Source organism: Rhipicephalus microplus, chromosome 1, assembly GCF_043290135.1.
Source record: "Rhipicephalus microplus isolate Deutch F79 chromosome 1, USDA_Rmic, whole genome shotgun sequence".
Lineage (NCBI taxonomy): Eukaryota > Metazoa > Arthropoda > Arachnida > Ixodida > Ixodidae > Rhipicephalus > Rhipicephalus microplus.
In genome coordinates, this window is record NC_134700.1 from 258,254,426 (window position 1) to 258,277,039 (window position 22,614).

General features: G+C 41.2%; 2 protein-coding genes across 2 annotated transcripts in view; one reads left to right on the top strand and one right to left on the bottom strand.

Moving 5' to 3' along the window:
- LOC119164661 (proton-coupled zinc antiporter SLC30A5) overlaps nucleotides 1-12,326 on the bottom strand; it is a 33,459-nt gene extending 21,133 nt beyond the window's left edge. The window contains 10 exon segments of the mRNA XM_075893776.1: nucleotides 507-718; nucleotides 3,270-3,549; nucleotides 4,972-5,145; nucleotides 6,063-6,139; nucleotides 8,167-8,254; nucleotides 9,430-9,600; nucleotides 10,696-10,762; nucleotides 11,688-11,810; nucleotides 11,879-11,979; nucleotides 12,204-12,326. Of these exon segments, the coding sequence (XP_075749891.1) occupies nucleotides 507-718; nucleotides 3,270-3,549; nucleotides 4,972-5,145; nucleotides 6,063-6,139; nucleotides 8,167-8,254; nucleotides 9,430-9,600; nucleotides 10,696-10,762; nucleotides 11,688-11,810; nucleotides 11,879-11,949 (1,263 nt within the window). The 5' untranslated portion in view covers nucleotides 11,950-11,979; nucleotides 12,204-12,326.
- Nucleotides 12,327-12,527: 201 nt separating this feature from the next.
- Impbeta11 (importin beta11) overlaps nucleotides 12,528-22,614 on the top strand; it is an 80,850-nt gene continuing 70,763 nt past the window's right edge. Inside the window, exons 1-4 of the mRNA XM_075893763.1 lie at nucleotides 12,528-12,753; nucleotides 14,008-14,108; nucleotides 15,308-15,380; nucleotides 16,509-16,712. Coding sequence (XP_075749878.1) covers nucleotides 12,619-12,753; nucleotides 14,008-14,108; nucleotides 15,308-15,380; nucleotides 16,509-16,712 — 513 coding nt within the window. The 5' untranslated portion in view covers nucleotides 12,528-12,618. The remainder of the gene's footprint in view (nucleotides 12,754-14,007; nucleotides 14,109-15,307; nucleotides 15,381-16,508; nucleotides 16,713-22,614) is intronic.

The following is a 22,614-nucleotide window of genomic DNA, read 5'->3' on the forward strand; positions in this document are numbered from 1 at the left end:
CTTCGAATACTTCGGAATTTTGCCGAACTTAAATTCGTATTTAAGCGATTTCGAATACTATAATATTTCTTCAAACATTCAAAGTGCTCGAATATTCTCACACTCCTATGTAAAGCGTATTTTATCATAACTTGCAGCCAAATACTATTTAAGTGCTGCTACTAATCAAATTTGCTTTGAAATTGTTTGACATTAATTACAATTTCCTTAGACATTGCTTTGAACAAAAAAAAAAGTAATATTGGCACAAGTTCAGTAAATATGTAACCGCTAACCACGACACCAGAAAATAACTAGGCAGTAATAAAACCTGTATAAGAGATATTCGACCATGCTACATGCACGCTGATCTCCATCTTGAGCTAAAATAGTAAAAAGAAGCTAACCTTTGCCTATTCTAAACTTCCACAAGCAGCTTGTAGTGTGGTCACAATAAAGTGGATGCTACACATGCACTGCTGTTGTTTATCACAATCGTGAGAAAATGGTGTGAAGGTGAGGCTTACCAGATTGATGCAGAGGAAATAGAATATCCGCCTCGAGTCTGACTCTTTCATAATCTGTGTCAGACCAGACCTAAGCACGGACAACATGGAGTAGCCCGGCCCCGTGTGAAATGCATCACCGTTGAAGTTGTACAGTGGGTCACCACCACTGGAGTAGCCCACCAATGTACCCTTTGTTCCCATCAGGTCAGGTGAGCTAAGAATCAGCGTTGCTGCAAGAACCAAAAAGGAATGGTAAAAAAAAAATCTCTTACAGCAATCAGAGTTGAAGATTACAGAGGCCCTAATCACACCATGCTTAGAAGACCAGTGAATCAACTAATGCCAACTGAAAATGTTTAAAACCTAGGACAAGTTGGCGAGACGAATGAAACCGTGTAAATTTATTTTTTAAATTGCTTTTTGAGTTGATGCAGTGATGATGAACAGCTTTAACAAGTACATATTACTCAAGAAAAATTTATGGAATGGAAGAGAGAAACAGACAGAGAGAGGCAACAAAGTGTCGAATGAAGTACAAACTTGCCCAAAAGTATATATATATATACTGTTAAGAATGATCTGTTAAGAGCTTCAAGATAACCATGTGCTCTTGCCTCATGCGATCCAGTTTTCTCATTTCTAAGCATTGCCTACAATCTATATTTACAGTTCTCTTGGCAAAGTGGCTGCAACACTTCAGGCGTTTTGGGAGATGATTATTAACTGTTATCTGTTTTGAATAATTTGAACATTTGCACAAAGACAACTCGGTTTTTTTTAGCCTTCAGACCAATGTAAAATGCTATAACTGCCCCAAGGAATGAACCTGACAATCTGCCACAAATAAACTCGCGATGTTGAACCAGCCCAACAGGCAAAAAGCAAGAATACCAGCCATCCTACGAAAGTTACTAATTAACACTCGCAAACTGATTGATTGATATGTGGGGTTTAACGTCCCAAAACCACCATATGATTATGAGAGACACCGTAGTGGAGGGCTCCGGAAAGTTCTACCACCTGGGGTTCTTTAACATGCACCCAAATCTGAGCACACGGGCCTACAACATTTTCGCCTCCATCAGAAATGCAGCCGCCGCAGCCGGGATTCGAACCCGCGATCTGTAGGTCCAGTCGAGTACCTTAGCCACTAGACCACCACGGCGGGGCCACTCACAAACTCTAATAGCGCTTAACTGCATTTTTAAGAACTTTTTTTCATGAAATTCACTTTTTCTTTAATAAAATTTCACTGCAACTCCCGATAGAGCCAAATATGCAACCGATGTTATGTTGTCTTTACAGCATGTCTAGGGGCATAAATGGTAGGGCTGAACATGTGACTAGAGAGAGATAAACAAGGGTGCATTTTGCATCATTGTTCATCCCTATCTCTCAGTAAATAAAACTCCTGTTAAATGGAACTTATTTTCCTTGTCTCTTCAGGTTCCATTTAATGAGAGCCTACTAAAAATTTTAATAGTGAAACTTGCCACCTAATCACATGCTGTAATTCATCATGCAACCTGTGCACTTGAAAGTAAACCAACCAAAAGAGTAGATCTTCCGCTCTCTTTTGGGAATAAAGTACCCGTGAGCATCACCTTAACAAACAAGCATTCTCTTAGAACTATGATGTGAAGGTTCCTTCGCTCTTCCTTGAACCGATTTTCTACTGATTACAGCTGTTGCAAGTCAATTCACAACGCCATGTCTGTGTGATAATGACAACAATGCCACTTCGATACATCCTCGCTACTGCGTAGCAAACCTGTTCTTGCTTGTTAATGAACGTCAACGCACTCGTGTTCTCAAGCTGCCATGTGTATTACTTGCCTTCCCTAATCTGAGCTCCCAACATATATGCACCATCTATTACAGGTCGTTTTGAACAAAAAGGCATAACAATGGTGGCTGGGCAACAATGGATTCTAGATACAGTAAAAGCTCGCTAATTTAAACTCAAGGGGGACTATAAAATTGTTTCAATGAAGCAGAATTCAAATTAGTGGATGGGCGTTAAAATGAACAGAGAGACTGCAACACTGTGCGGGCAGAACCCAGCGAAGCCATTTTGGGACTAGTCGTCACAAATGAGGCGCTGCTACACATTTGCGGCAGATTATTTTGTGATTTAAGCTCATGGAGCTCTAAACAGTGAACAGAACTATGTAATACAGTGAAAGTGAGTGATATGTGCAAAACAAGCAGCGACATCATATTATGTGAGCAGTGAGTCCTGATTTAGGAAGATATGACACTACTATTTAAGCTTTTATCTGGCAGAGTAAATATATGCAATGAAAACTAAAAGGAAATAGTAATTTGCATTCTCTAGCGCTTCTCCTGCAGTGCCTCCATGAGCATTACTTGCAGCTTGTCCATAAGCTCCAGCACAGTGTCCGAATTCGCAGCTGCGGTAAAGTGCTGCCATTTTCTTGTTCTGAAACTCTATTAAATTTGGTTTGGTTATACAACACATTGTGATCCCTCTGGGCCACCTTCTGCAGAAAACAAATAAAGGCAGTGGGCTCCCAGTTAAAATTAACCATTGTGGATACCAACACATTCGAATTATTGGCAGTTTCCCCGCTTAGAACTACACAGGACTGGGCCGAGACCAGGGCATCAGTTACAATTAACCGTAAGTTAGAATTAACCGTAAGGTAAAATGAACTAACTTTTAATCTTTCAAAGAATTATGCAAACATTTCCTCTTCCTTTCCTACATCGTTGAAAGATTTATGAAGAGACGGTCATTCCTATCTTCACGACACTCACCAAACATGAACATGACCCAGGCAAAGATGAGACCACCAGATAGTGAGTGCTGCCCCGACGTCAGACCCGTCCAAGTGTGGCCTGTGTGACCACTGGTGCCCCAGGAGAAGGCAAGCAGCAGGGCAGCCGCAAACACTGTCAACGAGCCCAGCCTGGCAGTAATGCAGGAGTCGAGGCGAAGTGTGCACACAGATTCCACGTAATAGTCCAGCACAAAGACAGCCAGGCCGGAGAAGACGAGCGGAAGTACGAAAAAGGGTACCTGCAAAGCTTCCCCATTCTGAAAACAGACGGAAGAAGCCAGTGTGAAAAAAAGAAAATGAATGCGGCTCATACTAAGACAGCCTAAAATCGAAGCCCTTCAAGTCCCAGCAGTTCTATTTGAATATAATTTCAGTGTCAAAAAAATTTACAAATTAACTTTCTCATAACAATGCTGCCTATGCTGGAAAGATAAGGCTTTCATTTTGACTGTATTGTCAGTGATTGCATCTGTCACTTAAAGGTGCTACTATATACTATGTACTTATTGAGAAAAGTTCATTTTTACAAGCTTCCACAACACTTTCAACACTTTGCACTCTTTGGGTATGCAGCTACGAAAGCGCTTTTTGAAGAGAACAGACTCTTATACTAGTTGATTTGTTACATGTTTGAAGCCATAGTGCTGTCCTCTGTCTACCTTGGTCCCTGTGTTTTCAGCGTTATAACTTTTGAAAATTTTCATAAAACACTACCTCTGCTGAGATGTCATTTACACCCCACATGAGGTATAAATGATACAGACCAATATGTGTTTTATGAAAACGCCTGAAATCGAACAATACAAATACACAGAAGAGAGAGTTCGAACCACGCTTGTTGGTGAATGATTATTTGACTTCTTAATTAAAAACTGTGCTGGGAACGGGATAAATTGAGACTAACACAAATGCAGCCTGTTGCACTTGTCCCCTTTCATCCAAAGTTTTCAAGGAGCCAACAGATATGCAGTACTTTACGTATTTCTCATGCACTATTCAACTAAGGTCAACTTAATACTAAAAAAAAAAAGAAAGAAAGAAGGCTCTTTTTGCTCCAGCCATGCACTACCAGTTAAGCAATGATAGAGAACTTAGCCTCATGACTTTTAATGCAAAGTTACATTACACAGCTATAGAAAGTGCACCACAGGAACTGCTCTTGATAATAAGCTGCTACCGCTAATGCAACAGCAAACATAAATTGGGAACAAGGTGCATGAAATAGCAAATAAGTCTGAAACTCGAGTTCAATAGTGTGCCTTGTTCAGGTAAGTGAGTAATTACATTGAGTGATTCATGCAGTTACCTTATGTATGTTTTGTATTCGCTAAAATTGCATGTCATTTGAAGGCTTTCAAAAGTACATGCATGAAAATTTCAGTCTCAGAAACATAGTCATACGGGCACTATCTTAATACTTTGTTTCATATGCAATTTTTAAAACTGATAGATTTCAGAAAGCTACGATATCATTGCCTTCTGGTATATGACAGATAAATTTGCAACACAAAAGGCTAATTTGAATAAGGGAAATTAGAAAGGCTACATGCAATTTGCTGTGCATAGAATAACCATTATAAAAAATGTTAATTGTACAAGCCATTATCGCATATGAATCGTACTGCATTAGTGAATCACAAGGACGGAACCAAGCCATCAGACAGAAAATGAGTGCTCACCATGGAAGATGGGACTTTAACAAATAGCAGGAGCGGTGCTAAAAGCCCAGTAGATATGACACTTGAGAGCGCGTTCAAACGCTTGGCCCCACCAACATCGACAGCCAATGTGCGAGACAGGGTTCGAAAGCCTGTCTGGAGCAACAAGGTCAGCGCTAGAAGTAGCGCACCACCCTGAAAGACAAAGGCAAGAGGTAAGTGGCTTTGTTCACAAGCTTTCGTTTGAACACAAGCTGTACTATGGCTAAAAAGACCACTAGGCTATCGACTTTCCAGTGTTTAGTATGCTCTTCAAAGCCGAAATGTTGCTTAGGACGTTTATATCGCTTTTAAGAACTACTGCTCTGCCTACAAAAGTGCTTGAACATGGAAGAGATGCTACGAAGTGGCACTCATTGATAAGAGAACAACAACTTTAAAATGAAAAGTTACATGACCATAAAAACAACATAGTGTAATGAAAAAGAAGAGTGTAAAATGCTGCAGACAGGTCAAGCAGAACAAGTAAAGCATGCAACAGTTCTAGTACAACCACACACGCAAGAACACGCGTAATATGTAGAGCAGGAGACTGTTTATTATGTCCAGTAAATGAGTTGCAGGCCGGGTCAGAATAGCAATGCCTTTTAGCTTTAACAGAGTGAGCAAGTGAGACATATGGCTAGTTCCTGCTTGCAGTTGCATATATATGAGAAAACTCCAAACGATAAAATATATACACACATCTCTGGAGATAAGTATGCTTCTGTGATTTATGTTTATCACAGGTTGGAAGACATGGTCTAGAGTAGACGTCTTTAGATTAAGATTAACTCAAGTCTGAGCTAGTTATGCTGATTAGAATTTTGGTATTTACGAGCTTAAGTGAGCCAAGTAAAATAGAACTTGGTAAGATGAGTCTTATTTAGCAAAAAATATAGCGTGTGAGTGAGTCTGAGCAACTTTAATTTGCCGACCCATGCTCTCCTTGTAATTTTATTGTTCTGCTACATAAGGAGTTGGCAAAGCTGTAATGAAAGGTATTTTTATATTTCTTTATAACAAATGAAATAGTCAAAACCTACTTTTAAATGACAAACAAAGCTTCTTACCTTGTGATCTGGAAGACCAAGAAGGGAGACCACATAATAAAACGCGTGGCTTAACCCATGGTGCTGGTAGCCCTCAGCTGAGATTTTGTCAAGGTGTGACAGAAATGCTGCACCTTTCTTTTTGTTCTTGCCAGGCGCTGATTTCACGAACACTCAAATTTTGAAAAATCATGTCGGCAAGTGCTGGGCACTTCCTTTATTGTCGACGTACACAATCCTGAAAATCAATTAGTCTCAACATAGGTTCAGCTTATGAGAAATGAACTTACTTTTATTGCAAAGCAATGCAAAGCTGTTCAGATGATCGGTGCATATAGATACATAGAAATTAAGTTAAGGCAAATGACCCTAAAGAATAAAACTCCCATGTACCTTCTAAATTTACCTCACGACAGAACAAAATCTTAATGCACGCATGTGGTAAAATTTGAGGAATCAGGTTTTAAATGCCAACAACCTTTGAAAGATCTAGAAAGTGATTAGCAGATGAGACTCATTACCCATACTAGTATGACACTAAAAAAAAGGTCTGTTTTGCCAAAGCAATGAATGCTTTAGCAACGAATCAGAATTTACATAAAATAAAGCTAGTAGGCAACTCCTTCACATTCAAGCAAGCATAACTAAATAAAATGCTCACATAAGGAAACATGGTCACTGCAGCAAGCGAAGCAATCTTTGCGTTGTCTATTCCTTCAATACATACTGAGGGGTAAGAATACAGCATGTGCAAATGTACAAGCCATCTGACAATCCCTGTCGAGATAGAGGGCACACGACCATGCCTGGCTGCTGCAAGTATAGACTTTCTGCCCAAGCCATGCAGCCCCTCCCCCACCCGTCTTGCCGTTGGGGATTCCCCATGGACGTCCACTGCAGCTGTTGAGGGCTGGCACATTTCACCTCTGCCAATGCGGCAATAATCGGCTGCCCTTGCACATTTTCGCTCGCGGGAGAATCTATGGCTTGTGCACGGATCGAATGAGATCCGGCGTATTCAACAAGTGCACAGTTAAACTTCAGTGATATTATAGCTTTTGGACACCATGCATAACCACACGGCAAAAGCTATAGCAAAAATGTGCCTGAAATGCCCTATAATTGCCACCTCAATAAAAAAATTAAGCTTGATAGTATGGTGGTGCATTCAATGATGCTTTTCTGACAGTACTTTTTTGTCACTCGCCGGCGATGTTTCCATGCAGGACAGTCACAAGAAATGGCTTTCAGTCGTCATGAACGAATCGAATGTGTGTATGGAATACATAAGGATTTCAATAAGTTGAAACTGTGGAACCAAGTTACCGAGATAAGTCGCAGAAAAAAAAATTGCATGGTTTCTGATCAAGCTAAGATGTGGAAATGAAAATATGCAGTTCCTTAAAATTCAAATTTGATTCAATTGAGGTTTGTTACAGTGATATTTGACAAAGCTCTATGTACTATTACAGCATACAGTTGAACCAAGGTATATCAAAATTGAAAGAGATAAAGATCTCTATAGAGGTAATTCTATACATAAAAAGCTCTATATATAGTAAATATATTCAAGGGAATTTCACAACAGTTCAACATAAACAATAATTCAGCATATGTTGGTCTGATATATGCAGGTTTGAGTGTATGCACATAAAACATTCAGTGACAGCACAATCCTGCAAGGCTGACATGATTACAAGCTTTAGACTAAATGAAATGTGTCGTCCAAAAAACGACACACAGGGGAAGATGGAAGCTTGCAATGACAAGATCCATAAACGTTGGTGTGTGCTCGAGCTGATGTTTCGACAAGTGGACTTGCCGAAACGCCAGCTCGAACACACCCTCGCCCAGTTTACGGATTTTTTTTAATGCATCATGTCACTCATGCAAGTACTAAACCATTACACAGGGCAGATTCCACAGACCATAAGGATCATTTGTGGTGGTTGGTCAAAAAACACGTGTCAGTAATTTCTTCATAATGTGCTAGTTCCAGCAAGCCGACGATCAAATCAACTACACCGATTCAACATTGAGCACTATTTGCTTGCCTTTTGTAGGCTGCTGCTCGCATTGACTTTACAGGCTTTCCAAAATATCATGCATAAAACAGTAAGGATACGGTGCTCTGTGGGCAGAGCTCCCTTGTCATCAAAGTCGAGAAACAGCAGTGATAACACCGCCAATATAAAACATATTGCACCTCTAAACTGTAAAACAGAAACAAAAAGCAATGCAAGATGCAGCTGCAGCGTGAATCCTTTAACAAAATGCGAACAAGTAGCAAGTCCATTTGAGCTCCTACGTATTAAGAAGTCAAACACTGTAGGTTACAAAGTTTACATGTACCACTTTTTAGGCTCATTTCTGGCTATAGTGATTGAGTAACGGTAGTATTTACTAGATGTATGAAAATGTTTGGACATGTTCACAGACAGTAGGTGTATACCAACAGATGATGAGCAAAGGTTTTGCCAGAAGCTGAGCCACAAATTTAGCCCTTCATTGCACGGACTTACAACATGCAAAACACCAGACACTAGAATCAAAACAATTGCAATGAGCCCAGCCATCATTTGTCGAAATTGAATCCACAGGTCGAATGTGCGAGTTATTTATACATGACTCATCGTACATGCCAGCACAAAGATAGGTTCCGGACTGTACACCACTATTCATATCACACACACAATCTCATTCGATGAAATTCTTTTATCATACAATGGGCAAGAGCATTGTGGAGAGTTAAAATACACCTAGCCCATATTCAATGCACATCTCATTGTGGTCGCATATGCCTACATATAGCTTAGGCATTTGGTTCTCATAAAGTTAAAATAAGGGAATGACAGGTTAGGATATTCCCACTTTGTGAAGTGCCTTCACATGTGTAACTACTGTGAGCTTCGTTCTTTGTCTGCACATCAGTCAATCTTGGCTATTCTGCGGAAGTGTTGCATAACTTCAATGCGCTAAATCTTGCAGAGTAGGTGTGCTTTGTGGGCTTCATTTTGTTGTAAATGTACATTAAATTCGGCCATAAAATCATATATGTAAAATTCAGAGCCAAATAAGAGTTGCATAAAAAGCGCATCCAAATCTAAAAAAAAATGTTTCTATTTGCACATCCCTAACAAAATGCTGCCACATGATCAGAACAGTTTCTCTGCCAAGCCATTCTGGGAAAATGATCAGCAAATGCCAACAAGCTTTTTGCTCTTCAGCATGATAGAATTCGTCATGCCTACATCTTGAATACCATTTCAAAATGTTAGTTTACTAACTATCCAGTTTTGTGGGACAAAAGCTCACTGCAAATACTATCTACTCTTCCTCCTTTGAGCTCTCTTCCACCAAACTTTCCCGTCTCCACAAGCTGACTCACCTTGGAGTGGCCACCAGCACTTGTGAAGAGAGCCTTGATGCCAACTATGACAACAAGGTCTTTGTGCTGGGTGAGCAGAATTGTCCGTAAAGGCCCACACAGCGTAAGGCCAAAAAGCTCTAGAAGTGCAAGTGAAGAATTGATCACAGCATGGCGAAAGACTCGCAGCCACTGCAGCCAACAAAAAACAACAATACGCAAGCATTAGTGAAAGGATGCAAGAAAGCTAGTCACACTCAAGATGTGTCCACTCAGTAGAACAACATATTTACTCAGTGGGCAAGCCCCACTACTGCGTAGAAGAGGTGCAAGCATCAAATTAAAAAGAACACGTGAAAGGGAGCTGGAGAAAGAAAGGGAAAAAACCAATAAAAAAAGATTGGGGCAAAAATAGACAAATAAAAGAAAAAAGACATAAAAAGATAGAAATGAACCGAAACAAAAAAGAAATAGAAAAACAGTGATAGAGAGCAATAAAGCAAAACAAGGAATGAGAGCAAGAAAGGAAGATGGAAAACACAGAGAAAGAAAGATACAAAAAAACAGACATGAGAAAGAAAAACAAAGAGCAAGACAGAAAAACAAAAATAGAGAGAGAAAGAAGCAGAGAGACAAAGAAAGGAAGGAAAGAAGTAGGAATAATGATAGGAGTGAGAAAAAAATAGATAAGGAGAGGAAAAAAGAAATGAAGCATGTCCACAAAGGAAGAAAGAGAACAAAGAAAGAAAAATTAAGAGAAACAGGGTAGGCCACTCAGCTGTGGTATTCCTTCAGGTTTGGCACCACTATTACGAGGCTGCCATAGTGTTCTAGAACTTTTTTCTGCACTAATAAATTAAAAGCACTTAATCAATTCTCTGTTTTCCTTGGTTCCCTTGTGTGTTGACTACTTATGTTTTGCTAAAAACATGTCGCTCAGTTCTCCCTTCCTCACTGATTAGTCATTGTGGAGTGCTTGCCCTAGCAGGTAGCAGCCAATCACCTCTACCCCTCTCACTTGTGCACTTAAACCCTTCCACTACTCAAGTGCTGCTCACTTTTTCTCCTTATCCATGCAGTGTGTCTTGCATGCCTTTCCTTGATTCCACAGCGTACTGCATGGTAGGTGCGAAAAAATCTTACCACACTTCAACTTTATGGCGACGACAGCCAACAGCAAATTTTTGCTTGGTTTGCTCCCGTAACTGCTATCAAAACTAGTAATTTGTTTTAATGACAGGTGCCAAAATGTGACCCTAATATTTGCCCCTAGGGATGTGCACTTACTTGAGAGCGGGTTAGCTTCGACCCGCTTGAGAAGGGCTTTTGTATAATTACAAGTGTAGTTGAAGCGCTGTAATAGAGAAGCAAGCAAGATTCAGATTCAGTTCATATTAAGCAGATTAAAGTGCAATGCAAATTCCAGCAAAGATTATTAAAAGACGTCTGGGACGTTCACGTTGGGCTGATTTTAAAGAAATGCGGCATAAATTTATATTCGAAATATAATTTATTTTAATGAAAAAGCAGCAGTAACTAATTTGATTAAAAGTCATTGCCAACCTTGCAGTTAACATTCTTCATTCATGGTTTTCTGAAATTCTAGATAAGGTTAAGAGAATATTGTGTTACATTATGGCAATATTGTGTGCTTAAAAAAATGATGCTCAGTTACGTGCAAGAAAATAAGAAATGCTAGATTCCTGCTATTTCTATTAAAGCAGAGTATGCCGCAATTTTTATGACATTCATTTGAGTGCCTAAGGGTCCATTCACAGAGGTCGTGCAACAAAATTAGTCAATTTATGATAATTTGCAAAATGGTCAAAAAGCCAGCGTTTTGATTTACACTGACAGCACTTGCCAGTAAACATTGGTCACCTTTTGTCACTCCTTAGTTGTCATAAGAGTTGGTAGTGTGGCGTCTGTTGATTGCTGGTGTGAAATGGCTCTAGGCATTCATTAGCATAAAGTAATTTATGGGGTAAGAACATAACCAAAACTGGAAAGCCCCACGCTGGTTCCCTGCAACCATACTTATCTGAAGAAACGTACTTGATGAAAGCTGAACAGTTTTTCTTGCCTGAAGTTTTCATCTACTGCAAATAGGTGCGATATGCTTACAGGTATGATATCCATTGCTTTATTTCTAAGCAAGCGAAAACAAGACAGCTTATCACTCTTAAGAGAAACCTAACAATGGTCATCATGCATACAAATGAGGATGAATCGTTCCGAACGAACGTGAACCAATCAACGTCATAAAAGGTTGTACTTACACAAGCCGCGCGATGAAGAGGAACTGTACAACGTGAAGATAATTTAAGATATTGTACGAGAGGAAGTATGCGTATGCCAAGATGCATTTGGAGAGTACAAGGCTGGCCACGTATCCTTTGAACCTGCGTGCGATTAATCTTGGTCAAAACTGAAACGCACGGGCAGCAGCGAGACAAAATGTTACGCTTACCTCGGCGAATGATATATGACTTGGGACCGTGGCTGTCCCTGACGGCCGTAGTGGGTCGGTAGTCTGTCCATGGTCAATCTATAGAGCCGGGCACATGGCACCTGTACATAAGCGAGCGTGATGACTCCTCCTTCCATTTCGCGCTCGTAGAAGGCGTTTAGCGAAGCATCGATGCATGTGACAAGCCCACCCAACACGTCGTACATTGACGGAGTACGCTCATTGAGCTCGATCAAAGCGATAATCGCATGTATTATTAAAAATAAATTCAATAGCTACGAGGCAGGAATGCAAAGCACGGGACAGAGTATCATAACGGCCTTACAGCAGCTGCTCTACGTTGATCAAAGCCGGCTACTCGAAAAGGCACTCGACAGATGGATATCGTTTCCGTGACGACAACGTCGTCAACAGCAAGTCCTGCGCTGTTTCGTTATGACAGAACACTTGCCTGGATGTGCTCCTGGATTTCATTCGGCAACAGGTCTAAATGGAAGTCAATTGCAGAGGCGAAAACATTAATGTCATGCCCGAAACTTTCTTACAAACCTTCAGTAACAGGCAGACGCCGTGGCCGTCGCCATTACTGAAAACGGAAGCGGAAACTTCATAAAATTTCGCTTCCTCCCGTTACCGCATCTCGTTTTGACGGGTCGACGTTGTAATGGCGGCCTCCACGAGCGACGTGAATGCAGACCTCTTGTAAATAGTGGACGAAATTGCCGAATGACAGCGGCAAGATGAATCAAGAGAACTCTGCCGTTGTTCTAGAGACACTTCGCAAAGCGGCCAGTCAGAACGCCGAACAGCTAAAGCCTGCCGAGCAGCAGCTCAAGTGTTGGGAAACCGAAAAGTGGTTTTACTCGGCTTTGTTGGTAAGCCGTTGTTGTGTTTAGTAAGCTTGTCTGAACAGTGTGTGCTCAAAGAGTTCCCGTAGAAGGATTAAACTTACACCTATTAACGATGCAATTGCACTAGAAACTGGTGGTTAAAGCCGCAAGTTCAAGTGCGGGAGCAATGTGCTGCTGTCGTGGTTTACCAAATAGAGGGCTATCGATGATCAGTTGCACTGCTGCTTTCATTCTTGTCAAATTGTCACGTAAAGGAGGATGTCTGGTGGACGATCGAAACAAATATTTTTGATATTTTCATAATGTTGTGTGTTTTCTTACCGGTTCATAGCCAGAAGACGCGCTTGTGTTCTCAGGCGCTCGGTCTCGCTACTGACAAGTGATTGTAGATAAGGCAAGCTATGTCTACAACGTCGTAATCTTGACAAAAGAATTCCACTGTGAATTTTGTTTATGATCTTTATATCTGTATAAAATATTCCGAGTAAAAGTTCACCACTTTTGAATGCTTTACGAGTCGTGCGATGCATTCAAGAAGGTTTGTCCTCTGATATGCCAGCATTGAGAATATTTCATGACATTTTCTTTCGTTTCAAACCACTTTTAAAGTTGGATTAGGCTGAACTGGAACGAATTTAGAGTACGTACTTCTATAAAAGATTATCAGATTACAATTTCTGCACCGAGAAATGGCTGAACATCGTTGCTGACAACCTAACTTGCGGCAACAGCACAATACGTTACTGTTATCACGCCGTGATGCAGCCGTATGTACGTGCACGCCTTTTAGGAGCGAAGCTCCCTAAGACCTCGCAATGTCCACCCTACTTCAGTCCGTCCGTGTGCCGTGCACAGCCGAAGCGCAGGTGCAAATCATCTGTGTGCAAAACCGTGTACAGAGAGCTCATAATGGTTTAAAAATAGACCGTCCGTCCGTCTGTTCGTGCATCCGCCCGTCCATCTTTTCTACTAGTCGGCGACTTCAACGTAGGCATTATGAACGTTAGGACTTAGCTTCGCTCCAGCATTCACTTCGTGGACATACATGGATTTTTTTTAGACCATCACACATGAGAAACCATTATGTGCTGGTATGTCATCACCCATAATAAGCCATTGTTTCTCACTTGTGCAGTTACCAACACAGTGTTTTTATCATATGACTGGGGTAGTATAATTTAGCTACTGTTAGTTGTGTTTTTGTGCATTCATTACTACATTGTATACTTTTTAAAATTATTATTTTTTGAATATTCTATTTATTATTTCTCCCTTCAGTCCATCTTTTCAGACCACAGTGTAGAAGTTAATGTACGGTGGTTGGCAGTCCTGTACATAAAGAATGGCATTGAACGATACTGGAGGAAAACGGCTACTAAGTAAGTACTTTGTGTTAATTGTTTTTATAGTCATTCCTAATGAAAATGTATTCACACATTGGTATTATGCTAGTTCATTTATCACCATTTAAGGAGTAGCAGTATTTGGCAAGTTTTTTTTAGATAAAAAGGAAGGTGCATGTTGTGGTTTTGTTGCACCATTCTGCTTTGTTTTCATTTTGTTTATAATAAGCAGGCTAAAAATACCAATTCGATACCAGTGCTAAATGCGCCAGTGGGTACACTTCTGGGTTGCCATGATCTGGAATCGTTACTGATATTTGTAACAAGTACAAGCAAGAATGATTATACTTGTCTGCATATGCATCAAAATTTTAAAAAAGATCAGCACTCACTAGGCAGGTTAATAAAACAAGCAATGCAATCATGTTTACTTGCATTGCAAGGAAGTACTGACACAAAAACTCTGGCCTTGCATTTTTTTTTGCTGCAATGTGTTGCTTGAACTTGTTAGTCGTAACATGGCACATCAATTGCTATAGCATGTGACAAATATTTAATTACAGGCCCGTCATTATCAAATAGTTTCAGTCTTGGTTTGAGAGAGCTCCAAAAATGACAAACCACTGGGTGCAACAATCGCCCCTGGCAAGTGCAGCTCTCAACCATGTCAGCACACAGAACTGTGACGCACTTCCGCATGGTCCGCATCAAGTATTGCTTTCAAATAGCAAACGGGACTCCAGTGTCACCAAACACAAAACTTTGAACGCATGCGCCGTAGCCACGTACTGGCGACCAGCCGCCGAGAGGTATAAACTGCTGCAACAAACGCGGCAAAATAAAAATGGCGTTTAAGACATCATCACAACTTGTTTTATTAACTGAAGCATGGTGATGTAAGAGAAGTAACAGGGTCCCCAAAGAGTCCTTTTAGATGGTGTCAATACCTTCTGTATTCAAACTTTGAAATTGCTGTAAAACACCTTCCAAGCTATATTCGCTGTTATATCTTGCATATGACATATGCATGTTCACGGGATTCGATTACGCAGGCTATCTCGGCCGTGAAGTTTTGTGTCAGTACCCTTTTACTATTCTGACACGCTGGCTAAAATAATGGAAGGCATCGACTTGGAATCTACATTCTCAGTGCTCAGCCAAATATCCTGTAGCACAATGCCGCTACTGCATTCTCATGATGATATTTTTCTGATACCCCTCCTTTTTCTTTACAGTGCAATATCGGAAGATGAGAAAAAAGTCCTGAGGCAGAAGATGATATCGAATTTTCATGAGCCAGTCAACCAGGCAAGTCACAAGTTTTTTCTTAGAAAAGGCAGGCTTGTCAATGAGCTGTTCACTTGTGTGTTGATGTCTTTTACATTTTCAAATTTTAGATCATCCAATAGTACAGCTGCTGCAACTCTCCTGAACCAAATCTTGTAGCACTTTTTGAGCGTGGCACGTATATTGTCTTTGTCACGAGGCAGTGCTTTCACGAACTAGTGATGCTGGTGTATAGGGACTGGTAGGAAGGTGGGAATATTTGAAGTTTAGAATATTTTTCTAATTGTGTTTGCTATTCAATTAAATTCGCCCTGGAATTTCGATATTGAAACTTTCTGAAGACAATTACTGCCAATAGCCTCGCCGCGATAGTCTAGTGGCTAAGGTACTCGGCTGCTGACCCACTGGTCGCGGGATCGAATCCCGGCTGCGGCGGCTGCATTTTTGGTGGAGGCGGTAATGTTGTAGATTTGTGTGCTCAGATTTGGATGCACGTTAAAGAACCCCAGGTGGTTGAAATTTACAAAGCCCTCTATTAGGGCGTTTCTCATAATCATATGATGGTTTTGGGATGTCAAGCCCCACATATCAATCAATCAAATACTGCCAATGTCCGATTAGCTGTGGCCCCTTCAGATTTTTCAATGTTTCACCGCATCATATTATTGTATTGTGGTGAAGCTGCCATTCAAGCTTTTCTACAGCAGAAAATGTATTGATTCAAGGAAACTTTCGTTTCAACATGGAGATCATAAATATGCAGAGGTGTGGGCTTAGTTAATGCTGTTTTGGAGCTGAAATTCGGGCAGGAAGTTAAAAGTCATCTAGTGTATTCACTTCACAGTAATAAATTCCAGATTTTGTTTGGCACAGCTCCCCTCTGTTTTTTTTTTTAAATTTTATTCATGAAAGCAAGAGCTTGTGAAACAACAGAAATTTACTGAATTTGGTCACACATTCAGTGTTTCTTGAATCGCCATTGTACACTCAGATCTCATTATAACAAAGTAGCATCTTATAAAAAAATATCTTCGGTATGTCCAAAAATTTGTTACATGGTGGCATGGTGGCAATGTGTCTGGTGGCATGATGGCAATGTGGCAAAAATTTGTTACAAGTGTACATGGTGGCAATGTGTCTTTCTTGCAGCTTGCCTTACAACTTGCCGTGTTGGTTTCCAAAGTCGCTCGTTTTGACTGCCCATCTGAGTGGCCCGAGCTTGTGCCAACTTTGCTACAAGTTGTCCGAAATCCGGATGATCTTCCACAGCAGAGGAGCTTGCTCGTGCTTCATCATGTCACGAAATCTCTGGCATCAAAACGCCTCGCTGGAGATCGAAGGGTGTTCCAAGAGGTCTGTTCTAAACTGTTTTATTAATATTTGCATTTATAAGAACTCTCCTGATGCAACTGTCTCATAGCTGTCCAGTGTTGCTACAGCTACTGATGGTCAGTCATAGGTCTTACTCTATCTTTTTGTGATTATTTGCTAAAGCCTTAAGAATGTGCACTCAGGAAAAAAAATTTCAGTCTTTTCCTCAAAAACTTGTATATAAAATCAGCTTGTACTGCAGATGTCCAGCAAATAATGTGCAGTATCTCCTTGCATTTCTTTCCCAGTTTTTTGTTTATTATTGTGAGTGTGACAGTGGGTGGAGGAGGATAAGACAGAATAGGCCTCATCAGGTATCAATTGTGGTAATAAATGCACCTCACAAACTTGTCTGTGATGTCAATAATACTCCTTTTCACTCACACATCACAATGGGGCCTTTATCGGCAGCATACTGGTGGCAATGTTTTAAGGTGCTAATAACTCAGATGAACACTCAGGCTTACTTTAAAACCGAATATATCTTAATAAAGGAAATATTCACCATTTATAATCGTTCTGAAGTGCTCACATCTGGGAGGCACTTTAACACATACATGTTAGGGTTGCAAGTTTGTTATCAGGAGTCTTTTAATGATGCTTGCGTTAACATGGTTTTACTGTAAAAGCCCAGCTTTCTACATATCCATACTTTTAAGCAAAAGTCTACTATAGTGGTACACAATTTTTTTATGGTTTGTGGCAACGCTGCTGTCATTGTTGTGCTTTCCTGAGTTTCAATGAACTTGCACGGCTCATTCCGAGTGTTCGATGTCACATGATTTGCTTTAGGCGTGGTTTGCTGCGAGTGCATAATTGTATGAGCAAAAAGAAGCATTGAATCTGCTGAACAGGACACACAATTCTTTCATAAGTAGAACTGTATCTATGCAATTAGTATATTTATCACTGAAGGGATTGTAGTGATATCAACGTCACTTTTGTAAAGCAAGCACACACATAATGCTGAAGTTTAGCTCTCGTTACTCAATCTAATCCTGATGCTTGATTATTTTCAATTTGATTGGTCCTACTACCTGCAAACTTCTGGCACCAATATAGGGACCTCTTTTGCGCCAACATATGCCAACGTGTTTTGGGACAGTTAGAATCAGGGCTGTTAAAATAGTCTTTGGTAAAATCTTCCACCTATCTCATCTGCATAGACAACATAGTATTATTATATGGGAGCATGGCAACAGTGCACTAAATAGATTAATATACCACTGTGAAAAGTTCCTCACTAGTAATAAATTTGCCATGCATCATTCTTCCAGCGAAATTACTTCGTTGTGGAATATTTTACAGCGCAACGGGTTAGATACAGACAGAGAAGGGACACAGCGCTGGGTCCCTTTTCTGTTGGTATCTAAACCGTTGCGCTGTAAAATATTCCACGATGAACATCCACCAACTCGCCCAACTGGAGATTTTGCTTAAGAAATTAACTTCTAGACAGGATGGTATATAATGAAGCAGGAAAGTTAAAGACGACGATCTACAGAAAACTCACAGCCAGCCAGCAATATCTAGATTGCACCAGTCACCACCCACAAAGCTGCAAACAAGTTACATTTGTCGGACAAGCGAAGTGCACAAGAAAAATCTGTAGTGACAGCTGCGACTACGTGCACCACTTAGACAGCTTAGATGGAACACTAGTTTAAATAAATTACCTGTATGACGCCCTAAAGAAGCTCTACAGTTAACCATGCAACTTAGACAGGAAATCAACGCTAGCTAAAAGAGCCCCCATAGCACAACCCAACGAGATGCTAGAATTTGTAACCGAGTTATCCACTTAGCTCCCAAACTTAAATAATATCCTCGGCAAGTATTGTATAATATCAGCAAGCAACAAGTCCCTCATAAAAGCATTTCCTGGAGTACCACAAGAAATGTACTACCGTAATAGGAATTTGAAGCACATGTCAGTGCACTCATAAGTAAAGCTTATATCTACTGCCCACATAATTGTCTTGTTCTTGTCAAAAATGTAAGACTAGCAAACACCTTCAAGATGAGATCTTAGTTCAAAGCACTAGGAGTGATTATGTCCATCATATAAAATTAAGTTTTACCTGCACTAGTTGAAACATTATGTACATGATCGAATGTTCATATTGTCACCCACAGTACATTGGCAAAACAGGACTTCCTGTTAATGTTAGATTAACTCTTTCCTTACCGCCAGGAAAAGACCCGTTTTCATGTGGTGCAGAAAAAAAAAAGTTTATCGTTATATAACAATGTTTTTTTGTTGATTGTAATACACCAAAATGTAGACAACTAAATGCGCTTTTTAATGATATAAATACAAAACATGTGTTTGCAACACAATAGCAGAAAAAAAATCCCAAATAACAAATTTCTCGTAACTACCGCAAAAAAAAAAATGTGGAAAAGTAAGCATGGTGGGCACAAATATCTAAGTAAAAAAAATTCCAGATATGCGTTTTGTGGCATATTTACATAGCTAACTATCCTAAAAGTTTCAACAGTACACATAAAAAATTGTTAGCACAGCAGAAAAAAAAGTTAGCACTTGTGATTACGGGACAATTTTCTGAGGGTGCAAAAAAAAATTTTATCCTCAGATAAAAAATATTTTAGATGTTCTGCAGCCCATGAAAATGTAGAGGAATGAATGGTCTATTTATTTCAGTAAATTTAGAACAAGTTTTTATTACACAGTAAGAATAAAAAAATAACAAACAAAAAAATTCTCAAGGACACAAGTTTTTTTTTTTCAAAAAAGTGGGTGTAACAAGCGAAAAGATGGCAATACAAATTCTGAATATACATTGGTTAGGTAGTAGTTACTTCTAAAGACCACAGAGGTTACAAGAGTACACGTAAACAACTGTGAGACCACACAAAAATGTTATCCCTTGTGGTGGCGGTGCCACTCACCAAAGCAGTCTCTGGTCGCGATGAAGCACAAGTAAACGCCACACGTTTCACAAAAGACGCTCGTCTTGTGCTCAACCTTGCGGCTCGCATAGCAGAGCTTGCAGTTGCGCCTCGTTTCCATCACTTTTGGCTTGTGCGCAGACTCTCGAGGGGGAGGGGCGCTGCCAAAACCTGTGGCTTCAATTCCCAGTAGCTGCTTCACAAGCTCCATTCGGAAGGCAAGCTGCTCGTAAGGAGGCGCTCGGTGCAGTTCTGGAATTTCGGGGTGCTCTCTCCTATGGGCCTCAAAAAGAATAAAACTGTTCACAACAGCGATGTCGATGCAGTGGAAGAACAAAGTTTTCCACCACCTGACGCACTTCATCAACACATTGTACGATGCGATGAGCTGGTCTGACCTGTCTACTCCAAGCATGCCTGCATTATATTCTTCAATTAGTCTTGGTTTCCTAATTGGGACCTTCTTCCATTGGCCAGCGACCTTTTGTTTCCGTGTTGCAGTCACATGGCTGTTCGCAGTATGGGCAGTGCTCATCATGTGCACCGCGCGTCTGTCCTTCCATTGAAGGTACAGGACGCCTTAATGCCGCAGCCAGCGAACATCTCACCTCTTGGCCTTTTTCTCCCATGTGGAGTCTTTAAATTCCGCAGGGAACGTGCGACGATCCTTCCGTGTCGTTCCACAAGCAAGAGTCTTCCGCTCCAGGAGGTGTAAAAAAGGAGACGTGGACGTGTAAAAATTGTCCATGAATAGTGTGTATCCCTGGTCAAAATACATTTCACACAGGCTAGTCACGACATCAAATGCGAGTCCATTTACGCTCGGTGTCTCACGTTTCCCGGTGTAGACACTAAACTGCACTGTGTAGCCGGAATTGGAGTCGGCGAGGACCCACAGCTTGTATCCCCACTTGACAATCTTGTCGCGAAGATACTGTCGTATTCCCGAACGGCCTTTAGATTTCACCATTCTTTCGTCGACGGAAATGTAACGGTCTGGCTGGAAATGGAGCGCAGATGCATCATTGATGTGCCGAAGTAAAAAAGCAATTCGTTGCAGCTTGCCGTCTGTAGCGGGATTGGTAGCTTCATGATCCGTCACGCTCAGCATACTGAGGAAGGAGAAAAAACGTTTTCTTGGCATAACCCCACGTGGGATTAGCCCAGAAAACAACTCTGCTGTGCTCCAATAGAGGTGCAGGCGAGGCAGTTGCACTATCCCCATGTAGATGAGGAGTCCGATGAACTTCATCATTTCATCTGGGGAAACATTTTTCCACGATCCGTCGCGTTCCGAGTACGTTGGTTTCTCGAGAATGTGCGCCCAGGCGTATTTATTTGTGTTCTCGCACATCGCTGTGACGAGTTCCGTTGTGAAAAACAGCAAGAAGAAATCCAGGGCTCGAAGAAACCGACTAGCGCTGCTCCGTCGCGCCATGCCCAGATCGACTCCCGGTTTCCGTCTTGGACAAAACTGCACGCGCTGTGCAGCGGGAGGCATTGAATCGCGCCCATAGGACGTAGAGACCCTGCGGATAGAGGTAATAACTGTGACAACACGCTCGGTCCCCTCGCAGGCGCTCAACAACGCGATAAATCCCGTAAAAAAAACTCACCGTCGAGCTGACGAAGACGTTCCCGGTGTGTTGAGGGCCTCATCGCTGTCGGTGCTAAACTCCGATGATAGGGAATCTTCTTTAGGGCCACTGCTACCACTTTCATCCGAAAAATCTACTGTAACAACACTAGAATCACGAGAAATACGACGATTCCTTTCAGACCCGGCGCGCGACGACGACGCCATGGCTGCCGCTATCGCCAGACGCTCGCTTATCTTCCAAGCAAGGTCAAAAATCACCGGGTCTCCGGAAACCAAAACCGAAACTGACACGGGTTGTGTGCTTCCTGAGCTTCATTCCAGATGGCGCCTCATGTCCATACGGCGCGTTGGGGCGCGGGAATTTCAACTTAAACCCATCGATCAGATTGATTGAAATTGAATAGGCACGGTAAGGAAAGAGTTAAACCGGCATAGCGCAGACACCACGAAGAACTTAACGGCATGCATTGCTTCAGGATTACGTTGTGGCAGGCCATAAGTTCGACGATCTCAAGCTTCACATACTTCAATCAAACAGATGAAAAATATGAGGTCTTACTTTCTTGGCCAATTTAACACACTCCAGCGAGCGGATATAAACATTTCAAAGGAGGCTCTTGAATCCATACGATATTATGCATACACAGTGAAAAACAATGAGAATAAAGCCCTTTTCGAAATTTCCAGTCTATCATTTTAAAGTGGTGCTTTCATCTGGAAACCGTAATTCAGCAAAATGTCTGCCCCTCTTCCCCTGTCTCTTTTTTTTTCATGGAAGATCTCTTTTCTTTCGACCCACCCAACCTGTCATGGTGGCCTTCTTCCTCATACCCTCCCTCTTGAAGTTGGCCTTCCCAACACCTTTGTTTAGATTGGAGGAGAGGGTATTAAAGGGACACTAATCCCAAATATGAAGTCGATGTTGATTTTTGAAATAGTAGTCCAGAAACTTCGTAGTGCTTGCTGGTTCGGTTCCAAGGAAATGCTTATTTCGAAATAAAATCGCGTTTTAATGGTTCACCTCGCGCTGGCACACTTCAAATCATCCACCTGAGAGTGGTCTTACAGACGTCACTGTGGCCGTGCCCAACATTTCCCCCCTTTACTGCGTGGCCACCAACCAATAGCAGCAAAACGAAAGTAGCGGGAGCCACAGTAGAAATAATGGCCGTTGAAAAATTTTCTGCAATCTTGAAGGCGATGGTTCTGCTTGCTTGGTTCTACTAGGCCCTGCTAGAAGGTACCGTCTATCCAGCCTAACCAGCCGAAAATGAAATATTTTAACCACTTGTGCCATTCGCCATTGTAACGATAGGCGTTTTTTTTTTATATATTGTTACGTGATTTCGGCTGATTGAAACAGGGCATAGT